The following is a 22,889-nucleotide window of genomic DNA, read 5'->3' on the forward strand; positions in this document are numbered from 1 at the left end:
ATCTCACGGTGAACAGATAGAGACTGCTTTCTTGTGATGGATGGTGGCAAAATAAAAATTGATCACTGAAGAGAAAAAAAACCACTTTTTTTTTTCGAGAGCAACTTTATTTAAAAGAACAGTGAGTGCAGAGTCAGCATTTTATCTTTAGACTGTCTTGTGGACAGGGTCAAGGTAAGAATAATTTATGCAAAACAATGAACAAAGTACAGGGCACAGGTGTCCTGAGCTAGTTCAAGTTATTTAATATATTATCTGAATGAAATAATTTACTAGTTACAATGTTAGCTTTTCTGGAAGGTACACTTAATCTTGAATAATCCTAAAACATTTTTTTGCTACTGACATGCTTTCAAAAGTATCCTCCTCCGATATTATTCTGTTTACTCAGTACATAGTCTGAGGATTTTCTTTTCATGGTAGATTTGTAACCTAATGGAGTCTGAAACTTTATCTTGTAATGGATATTCTGTAAAGCATTATAAATAAATAGAACGAAAGAATGCCATAATTAAGTCTTCATACTAAGGAGGAGAAATAACGAAGATTTGAAAGGTAGACTAGCATAAAGAATTTTACTGACCCAGTGATAATATGTTTAGCGTATTTTCTGTCTTGTTCCATTACTATAACAATTCTGGGCTTATTGTTCCATTATTTCTAAAGCTGGAATACTTTTCTATGTAAGGAGTTTAAAAAGAAATTATGCCTCTTCAGTTATTTGATCTTCTCTTCCTGAAGTCTAAACATGCTTTTTCACCTGGAGGAAAGAAATGAACTAGCGACGTTTATATATGTAGAGCAGGAGAGACACCCAGTGGCTGAAATACTTACCTTTTTTTTCCCCCTGACCATGCCAAAAACATGATTGAGATCGAACTGTTTATTGACTGTTTTTCCTACTATTTGCATCTTCTGGATTGCTTTTTCAAAAAGAATACTCCTTTCTCTGCCTGTTGATTGGAGTTTACCTCAAAGGGGAAGCTAAAGCAGAGTCGGTGTTCATGATCGATAGAGGTGATTGCAGTTTAGACTGTTCGTCCCCAGGCTCAGGAGAGGCAGCTCTGCTCACAGCCACCGTCATTAAGCGCCAGTGTTGTTTAGATAGAATATAATATAAAATCGTAGTATTATAGACTAGCTAGCCCTCTGGTTTATGATAAATTTTTTCCAAATTTTCTGAAAAATAACACAGCTCAAAGATTCCAGGTACTGCAGAAAAAGGGGTATTTCTCTTGTGGCTGCACAAAGACTGTACTGGCAAGCTGCTAGTAGGAACTAGAGCCTGCTTAATGACTGGCACCGTTTTTAATATAAAGTCTGTTCACTTACTTGGTTCTTGTCGTTACCAAGCAGCTCCCTTTGCTCTTTGGAAATTTCTGCTTACTCAAAATATTTCTTTCACTGTGACCTCATTTGACTTCTTTGGTCTGTCCCAACATCAGCTCCTTTCAACTCCAGTTTCTATTGCCTGATTCTTTCCATGTTTTGTGGTTTGATTTCCTGAGAGAATATGATTAGCCTAACTTACCTTGGAGAACCAAATTAGACTGGTGGCCAGTGGCTCGTCTTTGGATTGCTGGCCATTTGGTCAGGTGTTAAACAGTTTTAAGTCAACTGTAGACTGGAGGCTTATGGTCTCCATAGGATTTCCTTTTTGACAAGAGCTGAAGACAGTTGACTTCAGAAGGGGACTCTGGTCGTAACAGGTATTTTGAAACTCTCCAACTGAAAATGTAAGGTAATGGTACATTTCAGAGTTGTGTTTCTGCATCAGAATCACCTGATGGGCTTATTAAAACACAGCTTGCTGGTCCCCTCTCCCACAATTTCTGATACAGCAGATCTGGGATGAGGCCCAAGCATGTGCATTTCTAACAAGTTCCCTACTGCTGCTGCTGGCCCAGGGATCACACTTTGAGAGCCATTGTCAGGGTATATTAAAGTGTTGTTGACTGAATCTGTTCCTAACTTTCATATGGAAGTAATCCACTTTGGGGGTAAAAAGTATGTCTCACAATGCTGAAATCCTTGTTTTTACTGTTTCCTAACAAAACTGTGATCTTACAGTTAGTCTTCGGGCTTATCCCCCGGCCGCTATGCTTTTTTATATATTGACTTTACCTGCTTTTAGTTTAATCTGCCTTCTTATGTTTAAATCTTTATCCCACAGTAAAAAAGTTGTTTCAAGTTTCAATAATTTCCCTTTTTTTTTCCCTTACAAAAGTGAATGCTATGACTCCAGTGAAAAAACAAGTTTTAGAAATATATTGGCAGGAAGATTTGAAAGCAACCCTGCACTGTAAGTGGCTTTGTTTGACTGAAGCAAGCTCCTTTCTTCTCTCCACAGGGCTACATGAGTTCTTCTTCCTCCTAGTCCTTGTGTACTTTGTGATTGCCTGCATTTATGCTCAGTCATTGTGGCAGGCTATTAAGAAAGGAGGACCCATGCACATGATTTTAAAGGTCCTGACAACTGCATTGCTGTTACAAGCTGCTTCGGCTTTAGCTAATTACATTCATTTTTCCAGGTAACTCCAAACCACTAAAACTGTGTTCATCATTATGTCTAATTAATCCTAATTAGTTCACCAAAATTATGCCTGCTTTGATTACAAATAATCTTTTCACATTTGTAATTTACACTAATACTCTTCTCTTCAATTCCTCAGTTACTCCAAAGATGGACTAGGGATACCTTTTATGGGAAGTTTGGCAGAATGTGAGTATCTTTCTGAGATTCATTTTTTAAAACATAAACTTGCTATCTGTTTATTGTTTGTTTTCCTTTTTTGTACATTGTTTTTTGTCATAGTACAATTTTTCTATCCAAGGTTGGTTAGAATTCAGCTCAACTGAAAACAGGGTTACAGATTCAGTTCCCATGTGTCCTGTTTAACTTCTTTTTAATTATCAGTCATGTGCGTCGTTCTTCATTGTTTTTGGAGCATATTTATATACATTCTCTCACTTTAAGTAAAAACTCACTGAAGTAGATACAATTAGCCTTATTTTGCACATAAAGAATCTGGGCTCGTTGACAGGAAGTACATTTCCAAATGTCAGCAGCTTTTGAGCGGTAAAGACAAAAGTCAGACCCAAGTTTTCTGATCCCAGAGCTGACATTTGTAGTCCGATTTTCAACCCTTTTTTGACTCTTTTTCTATTTCTGACCCAGAGCCATAGAGTACACCTATAAGTGAACTGACCTCACATCTCGTTCTTTTATTTGTATGAGGAACTTTCATGAAGTAATTTTTCAGTTAAGCATGATGGGAAAAATAGTCAAGATTTGCTCTAAAAAAGCAGATTCTGAATATGAAACCATTCTAGGATTTACTTTTTTAAATATTTCCATAGTTCTGGTCTCCTCTCTCTTTAATAGGGTAGCTTATGGTAATCTCTGTAATCATTTGAAGACCCATTTATCCTCATCTTGCTGCCTGTCTTAAGATTCTAAACCTTCTAGAACCTGTTTTCCTAGTGAAGAGAATGTGTGCTGGTCACCTCCTGGCCACGAAAAAGAGTTGCTTCTTTTTGAACGTTATTGAGAACTCTGGTTTCTCTTGCTCTTGTCTCTTAGGTGACTTAGGATGTTTAACAGAACCGTAGAATTTTAAATCTGAACAGACCCTTAGAAATAATTTAGCTTATGCATTTTAGAGAGGTAAAACACACAAAAGCCCATCACGGGCAAGCTATTACCAAAATCAAAGACTTTTGGATTTTTGTGAGTGTCTGCTATATACAAAACACTTTTTTTTTTTTTTTTTTTTTTGGCTGTCTGGCATCTTCACTGTAGGTTTAAAAGCAAAAGGTTTTTTTTGTGTGTGTGTTTTTAATTACAGTAAATCAGCATTGCTAAATTTTGGTGTTCTGACAACAAATTTGGTTTAATGATTAAATGTCAAGATTTTTAATAAAATCACACAGAATGGGATTTTTGTGTGATCTGCTTTTTTTATTTATAGTTATTTTTCAGAAACAGATAAGCAGTGTTCTACCTATGCTTACAGTTATGGTATTCTATCAATATGTGTATTACTTAGTATACAGAGAAATGAGCCGGAACGTCAGGGTTCCCCCCCCCCCAGGTATTTGTTTTTGCTAATTAGCAATTTATGCAGGAATATTTCTTTGGCTGGCTTCTTTAAGTAACTGAATATGTATTTGTGAGATGTTTAATAAAAGTATTTGGCATCACTGTCACTTGAAATCTGTGGTGAAAGAAAACTGCTTGATCTGAAAGGTCATGGCATTTTGTACCATTCAAATGTCATGATAGTTCATTATCAGAACTCGCTATTACAAGTATATGAGCATAAATGTAGAGTCTTCAGTTTTAATTTAGAGGGCAGAACAGTGGTCATTATATATCTGAAGAGGTGTATCATGAATAGGTTTTCAGCTTATAAGTTGCTAATATGTTATACCACAGCTAGTTTTATCCATTTCTACAAGAAAATCTTTATATGAAAGAAATAAAAGCTGTAAACATCCAAGGTATGGATGACAATTTGAAGAAAGTTTCACTTTGTTCAATTCTGATCACGTTTGTGCCAAAGTCGGTATCAAAATATACTATGGTGAGAAAGTGATCATCTTTTTTTTTTTTTAAATCAATAAATACCAGCTTCCAAAGTAAAAATGCATGGAACTTGGAGTATTTGGAGATTGTTGTTTTCTTGAAGCTGGAACCGGATGTGGGTGGTCTCCTTGCTACTTGTTTAAAGTAGCAGCCTTTCCCTGCAGTGTACATGGTGGCCGCCTGGTGGCACATCACACCAGGGCACGGATCATTTCGTTTCGTTTGTATTCCGGACTCAACATCACCGGATGCTACAGCAGCCGTGCATTTTGTTGTCATGGCTATTTCTTGCTAACAGTTTGAGAAAATAAGCTCACACTATGTAGTTCAGCCATCAAAAAAAAAAATTAACAACCTGGAACTGAAGACACTAGTATGCCCCACATTGCAGAAATTACATTTAAAATGTGTTTATTTTAATAAGCAGTAAGTTACAGAGAACAGTATTATGTAGTTAGAAAAATTAAGAAAAACGGGAAACACAAAGATTTAAAGTTAGTCTTTTTTTTTAATATGAAATTTATTTTTTTAAAAAAAGAAATTTATTGTCAAATTGGTTTCCGTACAACACCCGGTGCTCATCCCAAAGTTAGTCTTAATAGAGATGTATAGAGAAAGAGAAAGAATATTGCCGTTAATAAGAACTTAAGGGCAAAATTTTAATTGTTAAGAGTTCGACGTGGATATCTCTAATTATTGAATTTTATCAACTTCTCTTTGAAAATGCCTATCTTTTTGTGTTTAAAAAATAATTGCTTTATATTCTCAATACAAAAAAGACCAGATCCTTCGTGTTATGAAAACTTGGTTGACTTTGGTTTTCATTTCTCATTTAGTTTTTGACATTGCTTCCCAAATTCAAATGTTATACCTGCTTCTGAGTTTGTGTATGGGTTGGACAATAGTGAGGATGAAGAAGTCTCAAAGCAGACCTCTCCAGTGGGATTCTACTCCTGCATCCACTGGCATTGCTGTATTCATTGTCATAACACAGGTGAGGATTGATCCTCAGTGTTTGTCCTTTGCAATATGCAGAAATGCAAACGTGAATATGTCTCATTTCAAAGGTAAAACTTGGGACCCATGAGCAATTTGTCACTTTAAAGTCTTTTCATCTTCTGAGTGCTAGTATAGATTGCAGAATGTAATTGTAATTTATCTGAATTTGAGATTTCTCTCAGCTTATTCAAGTGCAGAATGCTTACTATTAGGTTAGATTCTCATTTCCTACTTAATAGCTTTCTTTTATATTTTCTAACACACATAGTAAGTATTCAACATTTTAAATGAGTGAATCAATGAATCTGAGATTCATCCATAGGCATGGATCTTTAGGTCCAGTTCTGCTACTTTATACATGAAACAATTCAAGTGAATATCTGAGATTAATGAAAAAGCAATTTACAGAATGAGAAAGAATGGGATCTAGTTTTTGAGAACAAATGCAAAAACAAATACAGTCCTCTTAGCCCTTTTTTTGTTTGTTTTCTCTTATTCTCAGATCTCAATATGCTTATATGCAATGGAGTTTATAAAAATTACAAAGAAAGGTATAAACAAAAATTTATACTGAGTTCGTGACCACCACTAGCTATAGATGAAAATGAAATTTACACCTGGGCTCTGCAGAGGACATTATAGTCTAAGTTTTAATGCATTAAATAAATTGAAAATTTCATTAATGAAGGATAAGACCTGTGCTTTATTCATCTTTATACTCATAGTATTTTTTTAGTATAGGTGTTGAGTGAAATACGTGTATTGAATTTCATGATTGATTTAGAAAGAGACCATATGACAGGTGGTAATATTTATAAAGGAAATAATGCCTTTCTCAGGCATTAGATGGAAAGGCTAATGACAACTGAATTAGAAATGATAAGTATAAGGGCAAGATTCTACCAAGTTAATGTTGTTGATCTAGCGCTTATGGAGACTAGTGTTCATATCAGGCTAAATTCTCATTTCTCAATAAATAGCTTTTTTAAAAACTGAATTTTCATGATTTCCTTATAATGTTAATCCATTATCATAGACAAATAGGAATTGAGAACTGAGATTATGACACTTCTCTAGAGTTTATGTCAGCGTTTATGATGAATACATGACACATGACCCTGGTCCTCAACCAGCCAGACAAGGAAGGTGAATGAGACTACATAAGTACAAATACACATGTATATTCCACAAGTCACACGCTAGTATACATATCTGAAACTGTGGGGTTTGAGGATGTAAAAATGTGAATCATGGGAAATAATAGTTCTTTTTTGTTGGTTTTCTTTGGGGTTAATTAACAAATAGAAATTGTACATTTTTAAGACATACAACTTGATGTTTTGATATATGTATGCATTTTGAAATGATCACCAAAATCAGGCTAGTTAACATATCCATCACCTCACATAGATACCAGGAGATAGTAGTTTACAATAGGACTTCTTTTTGTACAAGTTAAGTTTAGAAATGCAGGTTAGGGAATCATATGGGTATAGTAATTTGGTGGAGTGAAGAAATAACACTTCAGTCATGGAGAGCACATCTTCACCCTAAGAAGGAAATGTAGGTGTGGGGGATGACAGAGAAATTCAGCTGTCAAGCGTGGAAGCAGGAATATTTCAGAATGAGAAGAGGAAGGGGTTTCTGACAAACCCCATAAAGTCTAAGAATTGGATTTAATAACTGAATTTTGATCTAAATTCTTTGCAAGCCACTGAAGACCACTCTAAGGGCCGAGCTGGCAAATCAAAGAAACACGGGGGACCCCTGACATGTGTGATGGCAAAAATATTATAATAGCTTGTGATCAGTGTTTAGAAAAGATGGAGGGAAAGTGATTTCTACAAAAGAGCAAAACACAGAACAGCTAATGAGGAACTTGGTGAGCTTTTTTTTACTGTAACAGTAACCATACGGGAGGAAAAAAGTCAACAAACAAATGGATAAGTAACGATGCTGGTCATCTGAGTATAGCCTGGCTGCTTCTAGTGAATATAAAAAATGTACCCTCCTTTACCCTGAGAGGTTACATCTGAAATCAACAGCTCCGACTCATTCACTTCTGGATTACAGAAGATACTGACATGTTTCAAAGTCACCCTGATACAATGGCGCTTGAATACAGGGCAGTTTGATTCTTCATATAGTGTGGAAGGAAGAAAGATTTAGAAGAAAGTTCAGATTTCTACTCTTAACCTTCTCAACTTATTTTCATCCTTAAAGATATCTTGTATTGGGGTAACATTCACATTTTTTATTTTCTGTATGTTGGTCTCATTCAATAAAAATCCCTTTTCTCTGCTGTAGGGTAGGGTATCAGGGGGGTAAAGTCTGTGCTGGGTGTCTGTGTTTTATTAACAACCTTTATGGTGTGATAAGTCTTAGAACCTCTTAGGAATATTTATATATGCTTTAAGGAGGTGTTTAAAAAGCAAGTACTCTACTTATAAGTAGACATGATTTTTTTTCTCTCTCTAAATGTAATATTGTATTTTGCAGAGTATTTTGCTACTTTGGGAACAGTTTGAAGATACCAGTCCTCACAGCTACCATTCACATCACAACTTAGCAGGGATCTTGCTAATCATTTTAAGAATTTGCCTAGCATTGTCATTAGGCTGTGGACTCTACCAGATCATCACAGTGGAGAGAAGCACGCTGAAAAGGGAGTTTTACATCACATTTGCCAAGGTATGGGTTTGGGTAGAAAATGGCTTCTTGTGATTATCAGCTTTGTTCTACTTTTTGGGGGAAGTTAAGCAACCCCATGTTAATATTGGTTAAGCTTGTATTCTGTGCCAAAGCACTGAGATACGCCCTTTATGTGCCCCAGCTCATCTAATCTTCACAACCTGTGAGATGTAGGTATTATCCCATTTTACAGAATCCTTGCGATAGTAGTTTCCATGTAATCTTAGGTCAGTTTGCCTATGTCATAATTTCTTTGTCAATAGGAATTCTACACTCTTTTTCCGTATCAGAGTTTTTTAAAAATTACATTAGAATACAGCTTACATTTCTCAAAAAACAGTTATTATGAACTGTTCACATGCAGAGTTATGCAGTCTTTTCTAACAAGCCGTAAGGAGCTCTCAGCAAAAGCAGATGAAGCAGGAGCCTGGGGACATAGTATGTTTCAGCCATTTCACTGCCTCCCAAGGAGGTCATGTTTACTTTATTACTTCTTCTGTGTGCCTTACCCTCGTGGGATCTAAAAGCAAATTTGATTTTTTTTTTCTCTACCCGTTTAACAAAGGAAAAGATGAGAGAAGTTGGGGCAGCAATGCTGTAGGAGTCTACCTCCTAGAGAGTTCTGTTTTTCGGTCAGATTGACAGAATCCATACACCTTCCTCTTGGCAACCCAGAACGTATTCGGATAAGCCATTTAGTCTGCCCGCCCGAGTCCACAGGGCTCAGCGTCCATTCCGAGGTGGCTGTGGAAGTAGGGCCAAATTCCTCATTCCCAGTGTTCAGCATCTTAAAGCTGCTGTTGCAGCCGCAGGAACCCACGTCAGCTTTCTGAGTGCCAAACGGGCAAAAAAACACGTCACTTTGCTTTTGAATTTGTCACAGGGATGGATGGGTTTGCGTATTGTTTGAAAAGTTAATATATGTTTAAGGGGGTTTAAAACTAAATTTCCTCTTTCATTCTATATTGAAGATAGTGACAAACTTTTTCTTAAAAATATTTTATATGTTTTAATTTAACTTTTTGAATGGGTTCAAACATCTGAAAGTGTTTAAAGAGCAGTTTTTTTTTTTACCTCTCGTCTGTCTATCCAGTTATTATCTCCTCCTATAATCACTGCTATCAATTCCTGACTTACCCTCCTAGAGAACTTTAAACATGTATGTATTCCTGTGTATTTCCCTTCGTATTTACACAAACAGTAGTATACTAAACACCTTTTTTTACATCTTGTTTTTTCCCTTCTCTTCAGTATACCAGGTGTCTCAACAGCTCCTATTATTAACTTATTATTTCACTTAACATTTAATTTTGGAAGATAGAATACATTGCCGTGGTTCTAGGGAAGATAGAAAAAGATGCTTGAAAAGTATAATGTTAAAAAGTTTCCCATCCTTCCTTGCCCAGTTCCGCTGTCCTGCGTACTAGCTCACAAATGGGCAAGCACTGTCAGTGCTTTGGCATTCTTACAGAATCTCTTCCTGTATCTACATGTGAATACGAATGCATGGTCTTACTTTTTTCCTTTTCCAGAAATAGTACACGTTTGTACTTTGCTTTTCTCAATGCTTGATGTTGCTTATATTCATGAATTTTCATGGTTAAATATATAACATAGTGTACACTATTAAGTATATTAAAATGTGTACATATAAGAGATGTACAAATACAAAATTTTAAATACCCACGTGATTAGAAACAAAATGTTATCCTAGCAGCATCAAATTTATTTTTTATATTTAGAGTAGCAAGCTCTACTCTGAAGATCAATTGAGGTCAATCAGGATCTCCTAAATATGCTAGTAATGTTACTCTGAAAATAAAGATACAGCTGCCTGCATTTGACTTACTTCTCATTTGTTTCAGGGCTGTATCTTGTGGTTTTTATGCCATCCAGGTCTCGCATGTATTTCTGTCGTTTTTAGTGACTACCAAAGAGATAAGGTAAGTAAAACACATGATCACAGTGGTTTTTTATAGTGTTTATTGGGAAATTATTAAAGGTGAAAAGGCCTATTTTTTTCCATTTAGAGGTTTTTTTGAGCTTTTTATGTATTTTATTTTATTTTTAATTTTTTTAAGCTCTATTTTATTTTTGAGAGAGACAGAGTGCAAGCAGGGGAGAGGCAGAGAGAGAGGGAGACACAGAATCCAAAGCAGGTTCCAGGCTCTGAGCCGGATGGGACTCTCAGCACAGAGTCCCGTGTGGGGCTCAAACCCATGAACCACAAGCTCATGACCGGAGCCGAAGTTGGACGCTTAACCCACTGAGCCACCCAGGCGCCACATTGAGCTCTTTAAAATAAAGCTTTGAAACAAAATATTGAACTGGCGAGTATATAAATTAGAACTTTAAGTGTAAAAGAAAAATGTTTAATTTAGTTAATAAAAAGTGATAAAAATAGCTTTTGTTAATTTTAATCTATTTCATAATACTATTTTATAAATGAGGCGATTCATAATCCGTCGTTGTTAGGAAAAATTGATTAAGATGTTTTACAGCATAGTGGAAAAATCAAAATAGATTTAAAAAATCAGTCTAGTTGCTTTAACAGACTGCAGACTGCAATGCCACGCTCAAGTGTGCCACCATTTTCATTGTGCTGAAACCCACCTTCTTAGAAGGTAAACGACTCCATCATTTCAAAGTGTTCTGCCGGGTACCTTTTACAAGCAATGCAGTCTGTGCTTGAACACATGGATGTTTCTTAAACCTGAGGTGTTTACAAGGGGTAAATAGATAGGAAGGTAGTCTACAAAAATAAAGAAGCAACTTGAGAATTTCTGAAAGGGCTTTTAGAGTACTCTTCAAGATTCAGGTCCCTACCTGAATCATGCTTTATTCTCATTACTAGATTATCCAGGAAGCTGATTTTTCGGATCTCTTCCTGTGGTGTGTGCACCCTGAGGAGAGAATGGGTTAGCAAATTGAGTGTGTTTATAAACTGTTAAATAAGTTTTGCCTTGAACAGTTACAGTTCTGAACATTGGTCATATTTTCCTACTGAAAATTTCTTTGATAAAATGTACCCATGTTAAAGATGGAGGAGTAGTTTATGTGTGTGTATATATATATGGATGTATGTAAATATAAAGTACATGGGTTCATGATAACTTGAATATAATTTGTCTGTTGCTGCATGCAGTAAATGCATTCCCTTTCTTTTCTTTTCAGGTTATTACAATAGGTGTTATCCTTTGCCAGTCCGTTTCCATGGTTATTCTCTACAGACTCTTTCTGTCCCACAGTCTATACTGGGAAGTCTCTTCACTTTCTTCAGTAACACTACCACTGACCATATCATCTGGGCACAAAAGTCGGCCTCACTTCTGATACTTGATTTTCTTTAAAGGAAAAGTGAATTGATTTGAGAGTGCAATAAGGATCCAAATGCAGTGACTTTTCTTTCATACTTGTGGTATGGAAAATTGAACAAAGAAGGCCGAGCATGTTATTTATACAACTGCATTGAAGCAGTATCAAACTGAAAAAAGGTAATAAATGTTTTGAAATATGCTTAATAAACTTTGAAGAAAGAGTGTTGTTATAAGGTGATTTATGCAATTTCTCTGTGGAAATTAAGATGAAAAAGAATTATATGATATTTTGGTAAGAGATTCACCACTTACAATGCCTCGTCTCATATCAATAGTTAACTCAGGTTTGATAGTCTTGTGAAAAGTAATCAGTTAAATGATTACTTGCTTATACATATCTAACTCCAGTTACAAAGTCAGTGTAATACACTGATTTAAAACTGCTTCTTTTTATGCTTTGAGGAAAATGCATTTCGTATTGGAGTTTAAAGGAATTGAAAATGAAATTACTTCAGAATGTGAATATAAAGTATATTTATAGCTAAATGAATAAGCTTTTGTTTATTTGTGTGTGGGGTTCTTCTCCATTTTCTTCTATCACTTCAGGCTCTCGTTCAGGTTCTAGCTTGATTAGCAAAGGGTTTCTGACAGATAATTTATGAAAAATAACACTTAGATACATTACATAGGTTATTCGTTACAAAGAGTTCTCAAATGTAAGCACTTAGGTGAAGAGACAAACAGGGTTCTATGTTTAAAAAGAAAGAAGGAAAAAGTACTATGTGATAGGTACTAAAATTTTAATCCTGATATAATTCATTTCTCTTACATTGAATCCCCAATCATAATTAAGCCGTATACACAGATTAAATTAACAGAAGCATTTCACATAAATGTTGGTTTCAGTCATCAACTACCCATGAATTCCTGCCCAAGGATACTTAATCAGGATTAAATTTTCTATGAATAATTGAAAAACAAAATACTCACTGGATTTGTTATAATCCGTGTTGGCACTGGATTCTAAGTAGTTGCCATCTTGAATCCTTTGTAATAAAGCCATATTTTTTTTGTGTATGTGATGCCCCAGTATTGAGTATGCTAGCTGCAAAACACTCTATCAAGTGCCTGTTTAAAGAATTGCTAAATGGTTGTCAATACCTGCTGTATAAAATGAGTATTCCCATTAGTAGTCACTGATTGGAAAGGATTCTGTTTCTGTGTGTCATGTCATTCAGACCTTTTCATTTTCACATCTGGCTTTAAAAAAAATATTCTTTATCAACTGTCAAAGGTATTACATTTTTAAGCAAGAAATGGTGCACTGATCTGGTAATTAAAGTTTTTAATTAAGTAGTTAACGTAGCGTAACTTTAATATATCTATGGCTTCGTCTTTGTTTTTACCTGACACCTAGTCTCATTGGAAATGAACAGTATTCTGTTTCATTTTAAAGGCAAGATGCATAGGTTCTTGAGCAGCAAACTGGCAGAATGGCAGAGGTCAGCCTGCTCATTAAATCATTTTCCTAACAGTTCTCTGTAAATTATCTAATAAACGAGGGCTGCAGGTTACCACTAGAAAGTCCGAAGTATATTTTAGGTTTACGTGATCTGCTGTGGGGTCACAGCCTTTTCTTTTAGCCCGTCTCTCTCATAACCCCGGTTTCTGTCTGTCGCGTTCAACTGAGGTGCAGTTAATTAAGCAGGACAAAAAGGTAAAGTCTTTTCCTAAGTGTTGTGAACTTGCAACAGTGGAAAGGGAGTAACTTTTCTGTTGCTTACGCAAAGATCACAGAAACTGTAATCCGAATATATGAAATATGTTGTTGTGCTTGCATATATGAAACTTTAACAGGTCTTTTTTTACTTTAATTATCTTTTAATTTATGGTTGAATTGTTGATAATTTATTTTGTTATTCAGGAGCCATTGTTAAATGAAGGAAAACAGTTGTTAATAATTAACATATAACACCTAAGACACTGTTAATAAATCTAGTAATCAGAGCTCAGAATTTATAGTCCGTAAGTCGTGGCACAGCATCGCTCTTCTCTTGCTGGATGTTTGCAGGAGACCTGTCAGCGCCGAGCATGGAAGGATAGACTGCAAACTCTCCTTAAGATCAAAACTGCTCTACTTTTCTTTCTGACAGATCATGCTTTCCTAAATCTGTGTTTACATTTTTTTCTTAAAGAAGATGAGTATGTCCAGAGCTTTTTTTTTTCCTTTTTTTTTTCCATTTTATTTCTTCCTTTAGGAGGGTAAAGAAAATATTTACTTCTGTTGACACGTGTAACAATACTAGCTCCTACTTAACTGAATTCTGCTGTGCGTCAAGCCCCTTATCTTCGTCACTGAGCCCTACCGTGCTGGCAGAGCTCCCCTTCAACTGCGTGTGAGAGAGAATAAATGAGTTCTCTAAAGGCACCTGACTTCTCTTTCATTTTTCTACTTCATCCTCATGATTTAATGAGCACCTATTAGGTGTGTATGTTTTCAGTGAGAATGCGTGGCTATCCATAGTTAATTTTGGCTGTTGATTTTAACATTAAACCTGAAATTGTACTGAGGTCAGAAGTGAGGTTTCACGTGTAAGTGTGCACTGAGCACACTTCAGTATTTGAACCTTGGCTTTCAGCTAGAGGCAAAAGAGTTTGTTTTAGGAAGGCTGTCTGTGGTCTCAACTTGTAGGCTAAGTCTACTGAAACTAGAAGATTGGCAAGTCCAAGGCCAGCTGTGATGTAGTGAGACTAGAACACATGCATCAACATGAGCCCTGGCCCCTTCAGCACGTTTCCCTGAGGAGGCAGTGCCGATTCTTGGGAAATTCTTACGAAATCCAGAATTATTTGTGTAACATTCTATTTAAATAGCTTCAGTGGTGTCAGATCTTCAAGATTTTTGTTTGTTTTGAGAAGTAATATAACCAGTCAATTTGAGACCAGATCTAAAAAGGTAATACCATTTTTGGTACCAACATGAATTCTTGAGTTGAGACTAAAATGACAAAATTGGTTTTCCTGTGAAATCTGAAAAGCAGTGTGGAAGCACACTGGCCTGAACTCTTGAATAGTTCTTGAAGGAATATTGCTGCTTCCACACTCCGGCAGCCTTTCTGCACGTCTCCCCAGGGCATCGTGCACAGCGTCCTCTAGGAGTGTGGCTTACATAGAAAACCAGGAGATCTGGAGGAGTCCTAGAGAGAAGTGGCCCTGCCCGCCAAAGCCCATTCTCTGCACAGTGAAGGGAAATCAGTTGGATGATAGAATTCTTTGTGCTAATCTTAGGCCTTTTTTTAAGTTCGAAATTATTTTAAAACAGAGTTTAAAATGATAAATCAGACCAAACTACTACTGCCTTGTCAAAAACTCTCCATTTGCTTTCCTTTGCACTTAGAAAAAAGTGATCCATGCTCATTACCGTATTCTACAAGGACCCATGTGACCTGATCCCTGCCTCTCTGACCTCATTTCATACCACTCTCCCTCTCACCATACTCCAACCCCTTCATCAAAAAATACCGTGTTTGTATCGCTGCCTCAGGGCCTTTGCAGTAACTATTTCTGCCTGGAATACTCTCTTCCAAATCTTGGCATTGGCTGTGTGGCTGAATCCTCCTTGCCCTCCAGGTTCTCAGCTCAAATATCTTTCAGAGACCTCTGACCATCGGTAGTGGCTTTATGTGGTGCCAGTATAGCTAAGCTGGAGATATGTTCCTCTTAATTCTCCCTGCATAATTTTAGGATCGTGTGGGTCACAAGAGATGTGTGGTGTGAGATTCAGAAGGCAGAAGTTAAGTAGCCAGATCCAGATTTCTATAATTGAAAGGTCCAAGCAGGGCACGCATTGTTGTGGCTTACCCACATTATTGCGTATCTGCTGGCTTATCTTTTTGGTCTGTGGGCCAACAACCAGGCATGCAGAAACGCCAGCTCCTGCTGGATCACCTCCTTTACTTTCTCTGACTCCTCGGCCAGGTGTGTGTTTCATTCTGTGACAGAGGGTGCCAGGTTCTGCAGCACAACCCTGTCATTGAGGTTGGAGGCTTGGAGGCATTGGGAGACTGGCATGGGTTCCACTGAGTCCCCGTGGGTTCTGCTGTCCTCTCCTGGCAGGTCCCAGTATGTTCTCGCTTCCCCCGCTTCACATCCATCCCCCCTTCCCTTTTTGGGGCCTCCCTGTCACAAAAGAACAGCCTCCTATAATCCCTATTCCAAATCCTTTCTTTTATATATTAAAAATGGTGTGTGAGTGATACCCTAGTGGTTCTTCTCTGATCAGATGCTAACTGAGAGGTCATCCGAACAGATGCTACCCCATCCGGATTGCTCTGTCACATTTCCCCTTTTCTTGTTAAACTTCCCACTTTATCTTTGCCTGTTGCCTCTCACCCCAATTAGAATGTAAATTCTAAGGGAGTTTGGCCATCGTCTGGATTGTTCACTGCTGTATCCCTAGCACCTAGAGCATTCCCTGGTGCACACGAGATGCTCAAAAATGTTTCTTGAATTAATGAAAGCAATTTTGAAAAAGTTTCAGACATGCACTTAGCAGTATGGCATGAATTAAATCATAGAACCTCCCATAATGACTTAATGCCTTCCTTGCCTGTTCCTCATTTAATTACATGGAACCAAGAATGTGTACAAATCTTGCATAGCCAAGTAGTTGTTCTGAAGTTTAATCTCTAAAACTCATCAGTTATGAGAGGCTTCCTCAAGTTGTCAAAGAGGCAGTTTCTCTCTATTTTATATAGTATTGGAACTCTGTGCCTTGTTTCTCAGACCACTACAACTAAAAGCACCAATTTAAAAGAAGTTTGAGTCAACTAGAGGAATAAGGTTGATGGCAGTGAGAAGTAGCTGGGAGAAATCGGAAAAACTAAAAATGGCACTAACTCAAATCACAGAAGCCTGGGGTCATGCAGTGTGGGTGAAAACAGCCCTGTGGCCTGAATAGACCCTTAGGGCTTTGTTGTTCAGTATAACTTCCGACAATGGCTCTTAGTAATCAAAGATTAAATTACATGTAATGTTCAGTATCCTCAGAGAAATGTGCAAATACATGGTGATGTTTTATTCTTGTTAAGTAGGTATTATGTGCATAATTGTGCAAAAATCAGAAGGTTGAAAGGGTAAAAAATTAAGTCAGCCATTTCCCTTCCATTGATCCACACTCTGCTATCAGTTTCTTGTTTATTTTTGTGGATGGCCTCATGTGTATATAAACACGCACACATATATGAAACACAAATGGTACTATAGTATACCGTACACAATGTTTTGCATATTCAGCAGTTTATTCTGTGTCCTTACCTACAGAATTGCCCCATTTTCTTCATTCGTTGCATAGAACCCCATTATATGGGTATATTTTAATTTTTTTAAATCAGTCCTCTGCCACTGGACAGTGTTAGTTTCCACTCTTTTGCTATTACAAGTAGCTTCTAAACACTTGGAATAAAATAAAATGGATAAAAAATATGCCTCTTCCCCTCTTCCCAGCACTACAGCCCCCCTCCCCTTTCCAGGATCTAAATCCTTGGAAGTTCCAGAGTGAATGAAGTGTCTTTGTTATTCATGGTGGAACCTGATAGTTCATGCTAATGAGATGACTCAGGATGAAGGGTAGCCACACCCAAAATACCAACCATGTGATTAGAGAGTTGGGGCTTTGGGGCACAGTGATAACAGCCTGACCCCTGGGGTGGGAAGGACTGGAGATTAAATTCAGCCTTGTGGCCAATGATTCAGTTGGCTATGCCTATGTAATAAAGCCCAACAAAAACCCGACACCAAGCTCAGGTGAGCTTTTTTGGTTTTTATTTTGTTTAATACAGTGGAATTCTCAATTTTTTTATGGCTTCTGTGTTCTTCTTATGTCACAGATAGGAAAGCATTACCTCTTTGAAATTATGTTTCAGTTGTCCATATTTTCTAGTAGATTTACATTTTTATCTATTTAAAGTTTTGATTCACCTAGAATTTATTTTGCTATAGAATATAAGCTAGGGATCCAACTTAATTTTTTTCAGATGGTTGCCCTCTTTTACAACATCATATATTGTGTAATCTACCTTCTCTTTACTGATTTGTTGCTAGTCTATTTCTGGGCTTAAGGCTATTTCAGTGAACTGTTTGATGCGTGATCTAAAACTGCACTATTTTAATTATTGTAGCTTTAAAATATGCCATATTGTCTGGTGGGGAGATTTACCTGTTAGTGCTCTTCTTTGTTATAATTTTTATGATTATACCTACCACTTCTTTCATAATGAACTTTAGAATCAATTTTTCTGATTTTTAAAAGAAAAATCTTGTTTACTATTTCTAGTGGGATGAACTAAATTCCTATATCAAATTAGGGAGAAACGACTTTATTAACATGTTGGATATTAATCCCACAGATGGTTGCTCATCTTTTTGGCTCCTTAGCCAAGCATTTCATTAACTGTGTGAACCTGTGATTGCTCTCATAGTGATCCAAGAAAGTGGTATGAAATACTTTTCTATTTGTTTAATGTGAACATGTGTTTGCCAATCACTTTTAAAGGACTTCTTTATATAGATCTTGTACATTTCATTATACCCCTTGGATACTTGAGTGTTTTCTTTCATTCTGTCTTGCAAATGGCTGTTGTTTTACACATGAAGTGTGTTAATTTCTGTATTTTAATTTTGCTCCCAATTCTAACTGAATTATAATAATTGTAATAATTTTCTAGTTGGTTCTCTTGTATTTTCTAGGCAAACAGTTGTGTCATTTGCATATAATGATCATATTTTTTCTCTCCTTTCCCTTTTTTACCTCTCATTTTTACCCCCTTATTGCTAGTATCTTCAAAACAGGGTTAATTGGTTTTGGTAACATGGCAGTAAGATTTCTACATCCCCATGACATAATTCCAAGCAGACTTTGGAAAGTTAAGTACATATTATTGTGATCCCTAGAGCAATAACTAAAATACACACACCACCACCACCACCACCACCACCACCACCACCACCACCCCTACACCCAAATATTTTGGCAAAATTAAAATATGAAAGTTTAAATGGAATGCTAAAATAGTGTTCAAATAACCCAAAAGAAGAGAGGAAAAGGGAAATGGGAATTAAAAACAGAAAAATAAGCAGAAAACAAATAACAAACTGATAGACCCAAATCCAGACTTATCAATAATCACACTAAATGTAAATGTTCTACATATACCAATTGAGAGATTGTCAGAATATTTTTTTTTTGTATCCCAACTATGCTGTATACAAAAATTCACTTAAATATAGTGATATAGGTAAGTTAAAATGACAGGAAAGATATACCCATGCAAACAGTATGACTATATTAATGTCAAGATACACTTCAGAGTAATGAAAATTACCAGGGATAAACAAAGGATAAAAAGATAAGAGTTGATTCATCAAGAACACCTCAGTCTTAAATATATACACCAAACAGCAGATCTTCAAACTACATACAGCAAAAACTAACAGAACTGAAAAGAGAAATAGACAAACCTTTAATTGTAGTTGGAGACTTCAACACTCCTTTTTCAGTCATCATATATAGAACTGAATAGAATATAGAACTGAACAACACTGTCAATGGGATCTACATGACATTTGTAGAACACTCAACCCAAGAGCAGCAGAATATAGTCTTTTCAGGTATGCATGCACCATTCATCAAGATAGACTATAACCTGGGTCATAAATTATAACAAATCTAAAAAAAAAAAAATTGAAGTTATCAAATAGTCTCTCTGAGCCTAATCAGTAACACAAAGATAACTGGAAAATCTACAAATACTTGAAAAACAAACAAATTAACCGTGGCTTAGTAAAAATAATTTGAACTGACAAAATGAAAATACAGCATATCAAAATGCATGAGAGGAAGCTAAAATATTTCTTAGGAATAAATTTATAGCATTCAATACCTATTATACAGAGGAGTGCCTGGTTGACTTAGTTGGTAGAGCATGCAACTCTTGATCTCAGGCTTGTAAGTTTGAGCCCCACGTTGAATACACAGATTACTTGAAAATAAAATCTTTAAGAAACAAAAAAACAATGCTTATAAAGAAGGGAAGTCTTGAATCAATAATCCAAAACTTTTAACTTAAGAAAATAAAAAATAAATAAAAAATAACCTCAAAGCAGTAGGAGAAAGAAAATAATAAAGAGTAGCATTCAATTAACTTGATCACAGAAAACCATGGAGAAAATTAATGAAACCAAAACTGGTTCTTGGAAAAGATCAGTAAAATTAATAAGCCTCTAGTAAAATTGACAAAGGAAGAAAAGGGGTAATATGAATTAGCAGTCATGAAAGAAGAGGTATTAGACTTGGCAAATATTAATAGGACAATAGGAAATACTGCAAAAATCTACATAAATAGGACAATTTAGGTTAAATAATCAACTCTGGAAAGTGTATGTCAAGAACTATGAAGAGTGTGAGATTTTATTAAGAAGCTAACTATTAACCTGTTACTCTTTCATAAAGGCTGCAGAGCACATGAGACTCCTAGGTCAGAGATGAAGGACTTTGTTACTCATAGCTTGGCAAATATCACGAGCTTCCTGTTGGTTTGCATGGGTTACACATAATTCCTACATCCATGGAGGCAATAGATATAGTCCATCGTGGCAATAGATGTAGTCCATGGCAGTGGGATTCATGTAGCCCCCAAGAAACACCGAAGTTGAGAAATTTATCTCTTTTATAACTGGTGCTGGGTTGAGAGGAAAATGTTACTTCATTCTGCTCACAGTCCTGAGAAAGGGTCGAAATGAAGAGTCGTTAGAGCTTTACATTCTTGGCATAACCAGCAAGGTATGCAGGGATGCATAGGGCCCATAGCATACTGCCACAAACACCAAACTACCAAAACCCACTCAAGATGAACTAAATATCCCAAATAGTCCTGTAACAACTAAGGAATTCTTGTTTCAAAGCCTTCAGAAATGAAAATCTCCAGGCCCAGATGGTTTCACTGGTGAATTCTATGAAACATTTAAAGAAGAAATAGCACCAATTCTACATAATCTCTTCCAGAAAAATAGAAGGGAGAGAAAATGTAAAGCCAATTCAGTGGAAAAGTGAATGTCTTTTCCACAAACAGCGTTGGAACTGTTGGGCATCCATTTGCAAAATAAATGAACCTCAACTGAAACCTCACATCTTACACAAAAATTAACTCAAAATAAATCAGATTTAAATGTAAAGCATAAAACCATAAAACTTTCAGGACACTTAGGATGAAAGCTTAGTCAAAGAGTTCTTAGACACCAAAAGCACAAACCCCACGGCATGCCTGGGTGGCTCAGTCAGTTAAGTGTCCGACTTTGGGTCAGGTCATGATCTCATGGTTCGTGAGTTCAAACCTTGCATTTCCCTTTCTGCTGTCAGCACAGAGCCTGTTTTGGATCCTCTCTTCTGTCTCTGCCTCTCCCCTGCTCATGCTGTCTGTGTCTCCCAAAAATAAGTAAACATTTAAAAAAATACATAAACATAAACCCAAGGAGAAAATATTGATAAATTTGACTTCATTAGAATTTAAAACTTTTGCTCACAAAAGATAATGCTAAGAAGATGAATAGACAAGCTACAGTCTAGGAGAAAATATTTGGGAAATACATGCCCAATAAAGAAGTCCACATAAAGAATATATAGAGAACTCTTAAAACCCTTTAGTGAGCAGATAACCCAGTTTAAAAAAAAAAAAAAAGATGGACCAAAGTCTTCACCAGGCACTTTACCAAAGAGAATATACAGATGACAGATTGGCACATGAAAAGGTGTTCAACAGAAGTAAAATCCATTAGGGAACTATAAATTAGAATCATAGCGAGATACCCACTATGCACCTATTAGAATGGCTAAAATAAAAATACTGAAAATGCCAAGTCTTGCCAAGGATGTGTAGCAACTAGAACTCTCCTACATTGCTGGTGGGAATGCAAAATGGTATAGCCATTCTGGAAGACAGTCCTGTAGTTGCCTATAAGTTAAATAAATTACCATATGACCCAGAAACCCCACTTCTGTGTATTAACCCTCGAGAAGTAAAAAAGTATATTCACACAAATGTCTGTATGCTAATGTTTATAGCACCTCTATACACAATCATGAAAAACTGGAAATCCAAATGTCCTAAATTGACAGAATATAATATATCCATACAAAAAATACTGTCAGTAATAGAAACAAACTATTGGTTCACACAACTTCAATGAGTCTCAAAGACATGATGAATTTAAAAAGCCAGTCTTGGGGCACCTGGGTGGCTCAGTTGGTTGAGTCTGACTCTCGGTTTCAGCTCAGGTCCATGATCTCATCGTTTGTAAGTTTCAGCCCGGCACAGGGCTCCACACTGACAGTGCAGAGCCTGCTTGGGATTCTCTCTCTCCCTCTCTCTTTGCCTCTCCCCAGTTTGTTCTCTCTCTCTCTCTCTCTCTCTCTCTCTCTCTCTCTCTCTGTCTCAAAATAAATAAACTAAAAAAAAAAAAAAAAGCCAATCTTAAAAGGTCATTTATTGTATGATTCCATTTAAGTGAAATTTTCAAATTGAGAAAACTGTAGTGATAGAAAAAATAATCAGTCATTGTCCAGAGTTACCAGTGGGAGGAAGGTTTGACTACAAAGGGGTAACACCAAGGAGGTTTTGAGGGTAATGGAACTTTTCTGTATACTGAGTGTGGTTGTGGCTTCATTGAATCTATACACATATTAAAATTCAAAGAACTGTACACCAAAAAAAGACAATTTTCTGTGTCATAATTTAAAGAATAAAAAATTTTTAAAAACGGATGTTGCATGTTATCTAATCCTTTCCTCATCTAGGAATATGATAATACATGGGTGCCTGGGTCGGTTGGGCATCCAACTCTTGATCTCAGCTTGGGTCTTGATTTCAGGGTTGTGAGTTCAGGCCCTGAGTTGGGCTCCATGCTGGGTGTGGAGCTTACTTCCGAAAAAAAAAAAATGATAATATCATTTTTCTTTTTTTCTATTAACGTAGTGAATAGTATTAACAAATTTCCTTATGTAGAATCATCATTCAATATATTTTTGGAAGTTTTACCACCCCAGTCTGATAAGATTTTTTAAAATCTGAGGTATCTCATAGGATAGAAACTTCAGGCAGTTTGGAAATGAAAATATTCAGATTCATTTCTTGAGGTTGTCTTGGAAAGACAAGACTCGTGTTTGTTCTGAAAAGTGCATTTAAAGTCAGTTGTATTATTATTGTGAATGTTTGCCTTAAGTGTCACTTATATTTCAGGTT

At 36.3% G+C, this 22,889-nt stretch overlaps 1 protein-coding gene across 1 annotated transcript in view; it reads left to right on the forward strand.

The window, feature by feature from the left end:
- The window catches only part of GPR180 (G protein-coupled receptor 180), a 37,306-nt gene extending 15,228 nt beyond the window's left edge, over positions 1–22,078 (forward strand). The window contains exons 4-9 of the mRNA XM_027065095.2: positions 2,351–2,531; positions 2,673–2,722; positions 5,425–5,582; positions 8,087–8,278; positions 10,144–10,221; positions 11,453–22,078. Of these exons, the coding sequence (XP_026920896.1) occupies positions 2,351–2,531; positions 2,673–2,722; positions 5,425–5,582; positions 8,087–8,278; positions 10,144–10,221; positions 11,453–11,611 (818 nt within the window). The 3' untranslated portion in view covers positions 11,612–22,078. The remainder of the gene's footprint in view (positions 1–2,350; positions 2,532–2,672; positions 2,723–5,424; positions 5,583–8,086; positions 8,279–10,143; positions 10,222–11,452) is intronic.
- Positions 22,079–22,889: the final 811 nt, after the last annotated feature.

The sequence above is a fragment of the Acinonyx jubatus genome, chromosome A1, assembly GCF_027475565.1.
Source record: "Acinonyx jubatus isolate Ajub_Pintada_27869175 chromosome A1, VMU_Ajub_asm_v1.0, whole genome shotgun sequence".
Taxonomy (NCBI): Eukaryota; Metazoa; Chordata; class Mammalia; order Carnivora; family Felidae; genus Acinonyx; species Acinonyx jubatus.